A 13,359-nucleotide genomic window follows, 5' to 3' on the forward strand; every position below is an offset into this window, starting at 1 on the left:
AAGACAGAGACTCCACTGCAGGAAACTGAACATGTTCCCCGGAGATCCAGTTCGTCTCTCGTTCTCCAGATGGGGAGAGCAGAGAGCTGAAAACTGCCCCTGGCAAACTGGTAACTCAGGAATTTCAGCCACCCCAGAGAAAGACTGCATCTGGCCAAGGGAGTGTGTCCTCAACCATTCAAATTTGAACTGAGGTCTCTGAGGTTAGAAGAACTGTGTTTCCCCATACCAGTGTTATTCCTTACCCCGCCCCACTCTGGCACAGACCACTTGTGGTATCGGGGATGTGGCTTGGAGTAGGCAAATCCATATTTATATGTATCTACCTATTCAAGTGTTTCTTACCATCTCTCTCTCTCATTTTCTATCTCTGTCCTACCCGAATTTAAACAATTGATTTATGGTTCTCATTGTTTCCTGATTCAAATTAATTTTCTTTCACCCCCTTAATCCAAAAACTTGTTTTGCTGTTTGCTTTTCCTTGACCATAGTCCCAAGCCCCATTGTCTCTCCTCCAGCACAAACATTTAAATTCTTTTGTTTAGCTCTCAGAGATGTTAACATCTCTTTGAGGCTGTATTTGTTGTCGCTTTGCGAACCTTTGGGTCCTTTTCAAACTGTGACATTACCGAAAAGGGTGGTGCAAAATTTCCCAAGCAGAATTTCCCAAACTTGACCGATGGTGTTATCGGAGTGTACAAAAGGCATTTGAGCAAGTACAGTTGTCCTGAGACAACATCTTTCTGAACAGAGAGAAAAATGTTCCCAGTTCTTGGGAGTAAAGGGAATGGGAGGTGTTAAAAGTGGAAGTCTCCCCATTTCTCCAAATTCACCACTCCAGATGAAAAGATCCTCACAGCCCAATTCATGTATCAAATTGACGAGCTGAAACTCCACCTTTTACACAATACTGATTCATGCAAATGCTGATCATTTGAATGTTCCTACCACGCATCTTCCTGATCCAGCAGGACAGACAGGACAGACAGCTAACCGTAAGAGCCAGCTCACCTTACTGAGGCCACAGAATGTGTCCAACAAGCATGCAGCACCACTTCTAAACCAGGATATTATATAAACTTCTCCACTCACCAGGATGCACTAACTCCCCAGGGAAGGGATGTTGGTCCCCACGGCAGCACTACCTCTTCGGATAACTTTTCATTCCGATTAGGAAGAAATACACTGAGCGCAAAGACTAGGAGGGTTAATCTATAATCTTGGGAAAATTAGGTGTGAAGATAGATGTTAATGTTGCGTGGAAACCATTCACTGGACTCAGTATTTCCGGGTTTTCTCGAAAGCACAAGAACTTTCTCTTCTTCCCAGAATGCACAAAATTGTGCAGAAGGGAAGGGAAATCAACGCTAATCACTGACGTTTCACAGACCTGCTGTCAGAGACGATCAGTGGCAATGGACTATCCTAGGCAACTCTCATCTACACCTCTCTCCATTAAACTCTGGATGTAAAGAAACAGCATTTGGAATATCGCCTTGAGAAGAACAGCTGTCCCCGTTCCACCTCTTGCAGAACACTGACAAGCTAGCGAGTGTCTCTTCTTGAGTATCTGAGATGTATCTGGTATCACAGACCACTCCAGCCTACACTCACCATTGGCACAGATGGCAATTTCTCTTCGCGTTAACTGGGCTGCTGTTAACTTGGAGAACCTGTGCTGGGAGAACAGCACTAGTATTCTTCATGGTTTTAAAGCTGAGGAACATCCTGCACTATGTACTGTTACAATAATGAAGAAACAAATCTTTACAGCTTATGTGTCACTACTGCATAAGGTCCTGTATAAGTAGTTTTAAGAAGTAGAAGCTACACTCAACAAAAACACCAGTACGGTAACAAACCAAAGCAAGCAAACAAACAAAAAACCCCAGACCCGGGGGTTATGTATTTATGAGTTATTTTTAAACCAGAAATTAAGCCACCCCTGCAGAAATGACTGTGAAAGCTAAGTCAGTAGGACAGCCTTCTGTTTTCTCAGTGACAAGACATGTAATTGTGACTGGATGAAATGACACATGGTCCGCACCGTTTTAAGAGCTGCTAAAGGAAAGCAGCCCTCCATCTACCAACTCAAGATCTATTTGTCATCATCACAGTAAAAATGGCCTTGACTTTCAACATGCTGGCCTGCAAGAAAGGTTTCCCCTCCTGCTACCCACTCTTTCAAATGATTTCTTACTTTGTACATCAGCTAGGATTAATGAAATGCTGAACTTCAGTAGCACAAAGGTAGAGCCTATGCTATCAGTAAAGAGCCTCTTCCTCTCAGTCTGCTTCAAGACAACCAAATTCTATCCCTAAAAAAAAAATCTGTAAAGAGATTACCTGTTTCACCAGTGCCTACAGGCTGCAGAAGTTAACAGCAGTAAGTACCAGAAAACGCACACCACTTCTTGTTTCACAGAAGGAAGTAAGAAGCACGCGCTTGAGAGGACTCACCAAGCAAGTGGGCTCTACCCACCTGTATTCACCATTTCCAAGCAACAGGAAGGAGGTCTAGACTCTGGGCAGGGGCATCAGTTGTGCTTTTTGATCAAATGCTTTTACTTGCAGGAATAAAAGTTAAAAGCAGGAAAAGGATGAAATCCTGGTATCTGTGGGGTCCATTATTTGATTCACAAACGACATCAAGCAGCCCAGTAATTTAACGAAGCAGGATTCAATCGCAGACTAAGCCTGATTCTAGAATGGACAGAGGTGATGAGACACAGAGATTTCACCTGCCTTTGTGTAGTATGGCCCACAGGCTGTGGCAATGCCGTTTACATACCAGCTCGAAACATTCCACTTCATAGACGGATCTTAAGCGCTCAAAGCACAGCAAAACAACATTTCCCAGCACCCCAGGGTCATGCAATTCCAGTGACTTACCTTAACGTTCCACTAAGTTCAACAGCAAGATCCAAACAGCCTCTCGTGCATGTGATTTGCCAGGTACTGTAAGAGGTTCCCCTCTGTGCTCAGAGCAAAATAAACAGTGATCCAACTTCTTAGTGCAACCCTCTGTATACAAGCTGCAAACACCCGAAGAAGGGATGTTTGCGACTTGGGAGTCTAAACAAGCTTTTCATAAACAGGTTTGTATAGATGTGCTTGTTTGGCCTTACATTCCAATGAAAAATAGTGCTGTGTTGGGGTTGGGCTTTTTTTACATAGTTTCCTCATAACAAATGCTAAGCTGGGCTACTACAATAAAAAAAAAAAAAATCTGCGTAGGTATCATGTTCATTTCACAAGTAATTTTTCACAGCGTTTGCTTAAGTGAAGAAGTTTTCCTGTAACAGCTGAGAATTAACTGCAGAAGTAAGTTCTTGTAACAGCTGAGAGAACAACTGGAAGGATAGAGGAGGACAGTGATTCTTGTTACAACCTCCAGTTTCTGCAGAAATACAATACAAGCTTGAATTTCAAGAGTACTGATGCCAACTCTACACGCACCGGCGGAACTGTCTGTCATACAACTGGCTAAGAAGGAGAATTTTTGCTAGGTCCCAGCCCTGAAGAGAACAAATATTTTAGACACCCATATTAGAGGTCACTATTAAGGTACCAATTCTGAAGTCAAAACTAACTGTGGTCAACATCTCATTAGTAGACCACCTCCTATGGAAATCAGGTCACTGGCAACTGAGCCCACAGTTCTGTGCAGTGGGATTTCCACTTTGAGGATACACGATTATAAGAATTTAACAGCTGAAGAACAAACACGTTTTCTGCTTTTCAGAGTTGCAGGAGAACAGTGAGAATACATCAAGCGCTCCAACTGGAGTAAAGTTCTCCTTAGAACATTGGGGAAAAGAAGGGAAAGAAATGAACATTTGGATTTATATCCTCAAAGACTTAAAACATATTTCTGCCCCATTCTCAAAGAAAAGTCAGACTAAATGACCCTGCTGCCTAAAAATAAAGGCTACCAAGTAATTCAAGCCTCTGCTGGACCAACAACTATAAAACAGATGATGGTGCACAGACTTTTGCCAGCTTTCAGTAACACAGGTACACTCCATTTACTTCCCCCTCCCCATATGTGCACAGCTTGTAGGGATGAGAGGTATATAGTTATTTCAGTGCTATTACTGAATTCCAAAGATGGGCTCTGCATCTTTAAGGCTTTGTTCAAGCTGAATGGTTCTTAAAGACTTATCACTAAGCAATAAAAACAGCTGACAACCAAGCAGACACTGTCATTTGACTGTCAGCATTAGTAAAAAATAATGGTATAATTACAGCAGCTCTGCCTTCCTCATACTTATCTGCTTTTAAAATCCGTGTTACTGCAGGGGTGTTGCATTAAAGCTATCTAAATATGCCACTATGGCCAGAATCAATAGGATCGGGTATGCACAGCTATTTTCTCAGTTTAAATGCAATTCACCTGAAGAATTAATCTTAAAGGTTCAGAAAGAGAGTTAAAATAGGGTGACTGGATAGTTAAATGCCTCATTCCCAAGCGAGACGTATTTTCATCTCCAACCAGAAATGGTTTTAATTGACACCACGTTCCCTATTTGAAGAGAATATCCAGAACTTGGTAACATGGACCAAAGGACACACAGATTCTGCCTGCCAGCACTGGGGGAACAAAGGCAAACCTGTATCCACGGGCGACTCCGAAACAATGCTGCTAGTGTTGAGTAGTTTAGAACAATACTGGTAGCTTCTTACTTCCAGGGATGCTGAACCTACACTTGCTGATCATTCTACAATTTTTATTTCCTTTCAGATTTTAGTAGATTATTTGCACAAACGTACCGTGTTCCCTAATAGCTTGCCAAGCACCAGTTCAGGGAGAGCCCTGTCCTCCCTGCTCAGAGCTGGTTTTACTGTTTCTTCCCCTCAAGGACTGCTGAAGCTGTAGAAGTTGAAGAAAGATGCCAGTTTTGCATTCCATTTGAAAATTATTTTAATACTATAAAACTCATTTGTTCACATGTTTTGTACAAAAGATGAGTTGTTTTAATTACAGGAGAATCATTTCAACCTTGATATTTCATCTAAGTAGGTCCAAAAGAAGACTGGGTTCTACTGGTTCTGGAGGGTCCCAACACAGCTCACCCAAGGTCTCTTTCCAGTTTGGCTCTCATGGTTATGGACCATCTTGATGGAAAATATCCCACATCATTGACTCTTTGGAGGCTTGTAGTGAATTCGGCAACGCTCATTAAATACCTAGGACACCAAAACAGACGAGCAAAAGTGAATCAGCCCTTATCCAGGAGATGAACAGAACTTCAGAGAGCTAGTTCAGGCAACTACCTCTTCACATAGCACCCATTTCAAGCAGCCCAGCCCTGCTGCATCAATAAAAAGTACTTACCAAGGCATCTGTCTCCATTCACCTTCTCTCCTGGCTTTAGTGAATCCAAAGTTTGCAGCCTGATGCTGCAGGACTGCACAGCACTAAGTGTTCTCCCTCAGATAAGGCAGGTTCATAATCCTGGCAGTCTGTTGTCATCAAAGATGCTGTTGTCTCCTTATTTTTGTTTTTTCTCTCTAATTTTCTTTTTTTTTTTTTTTTTTCTTTTTATTTTTTTTTTTTTTTTTTTTTTTTTTTTTTTTTTTAAGAGAGAGGGAATTTATCAGTTGTGGACTCCTGACTAGCTGTGTTCTGTTAAATTCGATCTGGCATTCAAATTTGGACACTGTATTCTTCTCTTTCCTGAGCAAACACATTTTACATTGTTGTGACAGCTAAGAAGAGGTGCAAGGGCTCTTGGAAGCCATATTCATACTTTCTGACCAAAAGTGCTGATGTTGCCAGCCCTCCTATTGCAAAGGGCACGCTGTTCTCGCCTCACTCACCTCTGGCACCTTCTCTGGGTAAAATTTAGCACACGAGAACTAGAGACTGAAGATCATGTTTATTTAGCTCGAACTGCAGGTCTTGTAGAGCAGACTGATTACCCTAAGGAGGGCAAGTAAATGTGACGGAAGTAAGGCAGTCTGAGTCAAAAGCACAACACACAGGCTCGCAAAGTTACAGTTGCTCTTTACAACTGATTCAGTTATTTATTGCTTTGGCTCTGAACTTCGTCCACCACCTCCTGAAAAGTGACACGAGCACCACCTAGCATGATGCTGAGGCACTGGCAGTTACTAGTTCCCCCAACAGCACACTTTGCCAAGCTACCCAGGGACTTTTCAGATCCAAATGCCTGGGATCTTCAGGATGTCAAACTTTGGGAACTCTCCCATTGGTTTCACATGCGAAGGGTTTTGTGATTTCGGACAAGTTATGCATCACTCTATACAAATACGTTATTTTAAACCTTATCTTCCTAGAATCTTCTACAGCTGTTCTCCTTACTCAGGGTTCGGAACCTACAGCAACTTCAGCAACAATGATGTTTGCAGCACGCATTAGTTTTAGCACTTTACAATTTTTAAGTCATTTTCAACTTATTTTCCAATTTAATTTACTTTAAGAAATAGAAAATGTGCTTGACGTACAAATTGTTTCATATTGCAGAAAACAAAAGTTACGATAGAGTTTTTCACACACATACAGACAGCCTGTCCCACTACGTTACCCCATGCAATGGACACCTCTGGAAGAACTACGAGTACGTAAAGGTCTGAGGTCAGATAAGTGATAGAAGGAAACTGCAGAGATTAAGAGCCACAAAGGGTTCCCATTTGGAAGCATTTTAATACTAAGCAAATTGCATCGTTTTTGTCCATTGTTTGTCAAAGACATTTTAAGGGCATATGTGTCTTGAAGGGTACTGGAAATGCACTCTAAAACGCTCTGAGGGTCTTTTGCATTAAACAACACACCAGCCTGATACCATGCAAACTTTTAAAACATCTTTAACAGTACCTCTGCAGCCTATGGAAGGAAGACCAATTTTACTAACACTGCCTCCTACTTTTAGGATCATTGACCCACAGATTTCAGTGTGGTGCTCAGGCCAGCTAATCCCACTGTCTACCTGTGAAGTGCTGTTCTCATTTTTCAGACACGAAAATCAGTGCCTGAGAAACCTTAACATTCATGTCAACATTTAGAAGTTTGATTTTGCTGCCTTTTACATAATGAAACACCCCAACGATAAACCCCAGCGTGAAGGTGCTGCGCAGAGACTAATGAACTGCGCAGAGACTAATGCAAGTGTTTTGTTTTGAAAGTAATTTCCTTGTTTCGCATCAGCCAAACAAAATTCTGCTGCATGCACTTCTATAAAGCAGCATTCTTCTGTATGCAAATACTCCCCAGAATAAGTGTTTGAAAATAACTGTTTCCTAATCAGATTTTTCCAACCAGTTTCCAGTTGGTTGGGATTAATGTAAATATGTAAGTGTACTTCCTAACTGAAAGTCTGCAACAGTAAAAAAAGAGGTCCTCACCTGCAAAGCAATAATGACTTCCATGTAACAAACTGTGTTTGGTCCACATCTATGACTGGGTCTAATTCTTCCAGTGACATACTTTTACAGGCAGCTAAATGAGACATCTATGCCTATATTCAAAGGCAGACAACAGCAGAGCTGGAGATAAAACCCCAAAATATTTTTATCTCAAGCCCTACGCTACACACTAGCAGGCCTGCATCATCCATTCCTCACTGTTTATAAACTCTCCATCTCCATCTCCATGAAAAATTTGACATTTCTGTCACCAGCAAAAGCTTAATGCCACTACAGGAAATCACTGGCACAAGTACTAAGTTTGGTGCCAGCCCTGAGCTTCAGAAGGAAGATAAAGGCAGGGGTTGTCCCCATATAGCAGATGTGCCATAAAATATTTGCCACTGGTGACCTGTGGCACGTTGTTAAGGCTGTGGCATTGCTTAGTCATATCTGAGCTGGTTTAATATTAATGAAGCTTAAGGGGATGATTAGCTTTTTCAGACAGTACCACGGGTTGTACTGACAGCAAAGTATATTTGGAAAACCATGTAAATGCTCATCTAATCAGCCTGCATCAAGCTGCATTGTGGTGACTAGACCTCCAAGAAGACACAAGACTTAAAGTTGTATCATCTCTACATGATGCAATCTAGGGGACTAAAATACTGAAGCAGAGATTAAAAAGGGAGCTGCAGCTAGTACTAGCTATTTGTAAAAATCCTTTTGCATTTAGAAGGAGGTTTTCTATACAGTGTTGAAAGCTCTGACAAGCTACAACAAACCAGAAAAAGATGCTAGATGTGAAATGCTGCAGTGGCAGAACACAGCCACCTCAGAATTTAAGCTCAGCATTAAGATCATTTTATAACAAGCCAGCGTCTGTGGCCATCAATCCAGAGGGTGATATGCCCCCTCTGTTGACTCAGGAGAGCAATGGCAAGCCTTTGCATCAGGGAGCGTCAGTCTGGGCCTGCAGAAGCCCCATGAGGAGAAGGTTCAAGTTGTACAGCCCCTCCCTCCTCTGGCTTCTGCTTGCTCAGAAGCGTGATCAGTACCAACCACAGCAACATTTGGAAGAGGTCCAGTAAAGCTTTTCAGACAGGCCACCATGGAAAAGTCTACAAAGTCCTTAGCCACTGGGCAAGGTACTCCACAGACTTCCTCCCCGCTAAATCACATGCTTTTCTTTCCTTTGCAGTGCAACTGGAAAGCTTTGATCTTAATCCAGAACTGGGAGAACAACTGACCTGAAACACTTCCCCCAGCACTGCCCTCACCTATTTCTAGTTAACCTGCCTCATAAGGCACCGGTCCCACACCTCCAGCGCAGGACTGTCTGTTGGGTCAGAGTATCACCACTATTTTAAATGACTGAGTACCTTCCAGCTTCTGTCGTTTACCACTTCTTCAACATTCAGCTCCGACTGCATCAATTTCAACTGCAGAAAGTAACAGATAAAGAGGTTATTGTCAAACAGGCCTCCCTGCAGCCTTCAGCACATTCTACCATTGCAAATCTCCTGATCACAACCCCAGTACCAGGTGTGTGACCCCTCCAACAGTGCAAACCGAAGGGCACAATGTGTAATCATGCTGAAAGCCTGTCCCTTCCATTCAGCCAATACCTGGGGCAGACTGAGGCTTGCAGGGGCACAGTGAAGGTAGACTCACCATGCAAGCCTGGCAGAAGTACCTCCTGATTACTAAACCTTCGATCTTAAATATCGCCCACCAAGATTTCATAGCAATTAACTGATTTACCTTAATGCTTCACAGACAAAAATATACCTAATTCAAGCACTCAGCCCAGGGAATGCCAGTGCTGGGGTTAGCTCTACGGCCTTGAGTTGCCATTCTTCCACACAGGCATTATTAGAGTTGTACAGGGAGCTGGCAGCAGAGCTAGGACTGAACACAGATCTCAGATTCTGGATTTAGAATTAAGATCATAAAGAGATCCTCTCCGCTTCCTTTGCTGTCTACAATGTGCACTGACTGAAAAAGGACATACAAGAATGGATCATGCATGTTTGTTAACCATGTGAACCAGTTAACACATTATGTGATCGCAGCAGGACAAATCAGGTTTACACAGATGCAAAAGCCCTGGCAAGAACTACCACAATACCCATGAAAAAGGTAAGAATCTCTTTGTTTTGTACCTATTAGAAACTCCCGTAGGCAGGTGTGACAGGTGTGTTCAGGTGACCTGTTTACTGACCCTGCCAGGAGGCCCTGAAGTGATAGTATGACATCTAAGAACGATCTGCCATTTTTGCCTACGCTTGGGATGCATTTTTATTGGAGTCTTTAACAGACTAAGGATCAGAGTTTATCCATTTTAAATAAATGGTTCCAGTTAGAGAGTTGGTGCAAGCCAAGACAGCAATCCCATCAAAAACCCTCCAGGTAAGATGTCAAGATACGCACAGCTACTATGGTTGTTGGATAGACTTTTACCTACTCAACAGGACTTCAGACTGATTGAAAGAACACCCAGCATCCACAGAATGACTAAATGACCAGGATTAGTCTCTATAAAACAACCTCTCAGAAGATCTTCAACAGTTCAAAGAAAGCTTTTTCCTGCTGGAGGATGGAATAGGTTTACAGTCATCTGGACTGTCACATTAATTGTCTTTGACACCAAGCCTAAGCAAAACTACTATTTCAGCCTTTTCCTTAGCCTTCCAAACCTGAACAGCAATAGTGTCAATCAGCAGCACTACACAGGGCAGGGGGACTGTTGTTTTTAAAACATACTCTGACATTTTAACAAGCCTTTCTAATCTGCTTGATAATGGTAATAATCATTATGCTGTATGTTTTGTATTTCCAGAATTTATTTGGTTGCTATTTCATGACACTTCATTCAAGTAAACTAAGATGGTAACAAATCGATGGAACAGTCACATGATGTTTTCATGTAAGTGGATTAAAAGAATTGGCTGCTGAACTACTCCACTCCATTCCAAGTTTTCTTATTCACTTGCCCAGAAGTAATAATTTTTTATAAAGACCCCCAGTTTATACCACCAGCAGTATGAGAGAAACACAAATAACAAGAGAAAACATCTGCATTGCAAACAACATTGAACGTACAGTGAACGTACAGTGAACGTACATTTGAAATACAAACTCTTAGGCTATCTTGACAGAACACATCCTATGTTTCTGTGAGTAGAAGAAAAAACACAACTCTCAGGACGACAACAACAACAAAAAAGCAGGGACTACATCTCATAAAATCGAAGTGTAAATTTGAGATCACCTCATAAAAAGATTTCTGAGACGTACCCAAATCCTGGATTGCTTTTAACATTTGAAATCACCTCCAATTATTAAATACTATAATTGTGTTCCTCCTAGTGGTTTCAGTGACAGGTTTTTGGGCTCAGTAAATAAACGATTTAAAGAGCTGGCTCTGCAAACAAAATCTGTAGAAAGTACTAAGCTACTATTTCAGTTTTCCAAACTACTATAGGTGATTGTTAGCAGTTCTTAAGTGAGGTTTTAAGAATGAAACCACTCGCCTGCCACCTGGTTCTTTATATCTGAGCTCAGGACAGAACACTTCTCTGAAGAGCACAGTTCATTCACTCAATGCCTGGGAAAAATCAGATGCTCGACTTCAAATCATTCCCTCAGGAAGCTCTTTTACTACAACTGCATCAGCATCCATCTGCCCTCTCAAACAGGAGCTACAAGAGGCTTCTCTTGGAACCACAGGGGTAACTGGATTCTGAGGTAGTTCAGCACCACAAAATTTCAAGACCCATCTCTTCAAGTCTTAACAGTACTGCAGCAGGGAAAGCCACATCTAGGATATAGGACTATATATATATATATATATGTATATATAGGCACTGATTTGGAAACCCTGGTTAAGACAGTCCTCAACAGAGGAAGGCTTGCTAAACTGGTGAACACAAGAGACACAGCTAGCCCGCATAGGCAAAAAAAGCAATAAGCAGGTATCTGCTGCAAGCATATGGTGTGGGGAAAAAAAACAGTACTGTGAACACGAGCCACATGGAAGACAATTCAGCGGGACAACTCTCAGCCCTGCTAATCTCCACTTCTAGAGCTACACATGCAATGTCTCTTCCCCTACAAAGGGGGCCCTGGAACAGGGGCAAGAACTTCAGTGAGGTTCCCTTCTTCACTTCTAGATGCCCTCTGTTCACCTCTGGTTTAGCACGCTTTCCATCCAGAGGCCAGTAGATCGAGAGGGCATTTGCACGCCATCACAAGGTACTAAAAAAATTGATCCAAGAAATACTGAACAACAAAAAAGTTGGTTAAGTGGAACTGAAGGTTGTGCGGCAGCTCCCTGTAGAGGACGGAAACTCCAATTAAGACACCGAGTAAGAATGGTGCTTCTCAGGGTGACAGTGAGAAGGGACAGCTTTAAGGCTACGTAACTGTGCGGTGCAAAAGACATACGCAAAAGCCATATTGCATTGTCTCCTGGCATTTGCATCTTGGCACATGTACTTGCCATTTGCAGATCTACTAGTTTCACAGCATCTCAAAAAGGCAAGGTGAACCTTCAGGACCAAGCCAGCCACATGTAAGCTGTACGCTGAGTGGTGTTAGTCAGTGAAGGTTAGAGTCCACCGTGGGGAAGCACACACGTTTTCCTAGGTCATCTGTGTAACAGGATCTCAGAAAATGCTCCACTTGCAGGATAACGGCGGCTCTGTCCTGAGGGCTAGGGGAAACAGCTCTCACTATTATGGCCAGCAAGAACCTCATAAAAGACCACATGAGTCAGGATCCAGTTCAGGTTCTCTCCACCATGTCGGTCTTTCCGTTTGGGAAAGATACCCTCTTCTTCCTCTCTAGAAATCTCCACCACTCACCTTTGTTTGCTCTTTCCTAAGCTGCTTTAATAACGCTACGTCCTCCTGGGCCTTTTCCCTCTCTTCTCTGAGAGTTTTCACTACGCTGGAAGTGTGAGCAATGCAGTTTTTGATGATTCTCTCTCTGCTGGTGTGAGCATCCATCAACTAAGTGGGGAGAGAAAGAAAGTCACAACAACTCAGCAAAGAGTAAAAACCTCTGAGTTACAAGTTAAAAGAGAGACTTCCTAAAGTCAAGGTTGCTGTGCCTACAGAAACCCCCTTGACTCTCTGATCCCCATCTTGGAAGAACCACTGCTTTGAGCACAGCTAACAACCTGACTGGAAGTCAAAGATGCACATGAGCAGGAGTCTTGCAAACAGCACAAAAAGCGACCTAGCGCTCATTTTTAAAAGAAAGAAGTGGACCGGGCTAATGCCATCTACTGAAGCCTGAAGTGCACCTCGAGGGATCGGTGTCGTGGAACAAACAAGTTCCCCGCACGGTTTTGAACTGAAACATCTGTTACACATGCATGGTTTAGCTGCGTAGAGAACTTGAGCGTGCAGTTATGGATATGTAAAGCATGACATATCACAGCAGTGGTTTTCTTAGGAACTGAGGATGTTTTACTGGCCACTGCACATAATAAAACATCAGGAAGCGGGATGAAAGTCGAAGGAGCGCACACTCACAGACTGGTACAGCTCTTTACATGTCTGGCTGGCATCAATTTTCCCCACAAAGGAAGCTGTTGGAATCGTAGTGTTTAATTCGTGGACGATTCTGTCGTCAATCGTCCTCATGACCCTGAGCAACTCCTGTATTAAGAAAACAAAATTTGCTTATATCGCTGAGAAAATCCTACTGCAAAAAATTTTTGCATGATTCCTTTAATGGAAAACTAGGCAGATCGCTTGCAAACAGCTAAAATCCCGCACCAAACCCACAATTTCCGTGAGCAGGAGTACGTGCTGCAAGCCAACTAGTTTCCTCGGAAGCGAAGGCCGGGGAGGGGCGGAGGAGGGCCGGCGAGGAGAACCGGGCAGCGCCGAGTAACTTCACGTCCGCCCGCAGCTCCCCGGGCCCTGCACTCCGTGGCAGCGGGGCCCCGGCCCGGCTCGCACTGGCTCCCTCGGGAAA

At 42.9% G+C, this 13,359-nt stretch overlaps 1 protein-coding gene across 2 annotated transcripts; it reads right to left on the reverse strand.

The window, feature by feature from the left end:
- Nucleotides 1–4,899: 4,899 nt before the first annotated feature.
- Nucleotides 4,900–13,036, reverse strand: CCDC58 (coiled-coil domain containing 58). Of its 2 annotated transcripts, XM_010143195.1 has the most exons (4): nt 12,912–13,036; nt 12,237–12,383; nt 8,751–8,810; nt 4,913–5,190 (listed from the first exon to the last, which is right to left on the reverse strand). In XM_010143195.1, the coding sequence occupies exons 1-4, from the start codon at nt 13,020–13,022 to the stop codon at nt 5,140–5,142; spliced, it is 369 nt and encodes a 122-aa protein (XP_010141497.1). In that variant the 5' UTR covers nt 13,023–13,036; the 3' UTR covers nt 4,913–5,139. The 2 variants fall into 2 exon arrangements, with proteins under 2 accessions (XP_010141498.1, XP_010141497.1); XM_010143196.1 differs by lacking the exon at nt 8,751–8,810 and having other exon boundaries at nt 4,900–5,190.
- Between the last annotated feature and the right edge of the window lie 323 nt (nt 13,037–13,359).

Source organism: Buceros rhinoceros, unplaced genomic scaffold, assembly GCF_000710305.1.
Source record: "Buceros rhinoceros silvestris isolate BGI_N320 unplaced genomic scaffold, ASM71030v1 scaffold9889, whole genome shotgun sequence".
Lineage (NCBI taxonomy): Eukaryota > Metazoa > Chordata > Aves > Bucerotiformes > Bucerotidae > Buceros > Buceros rhinoceros.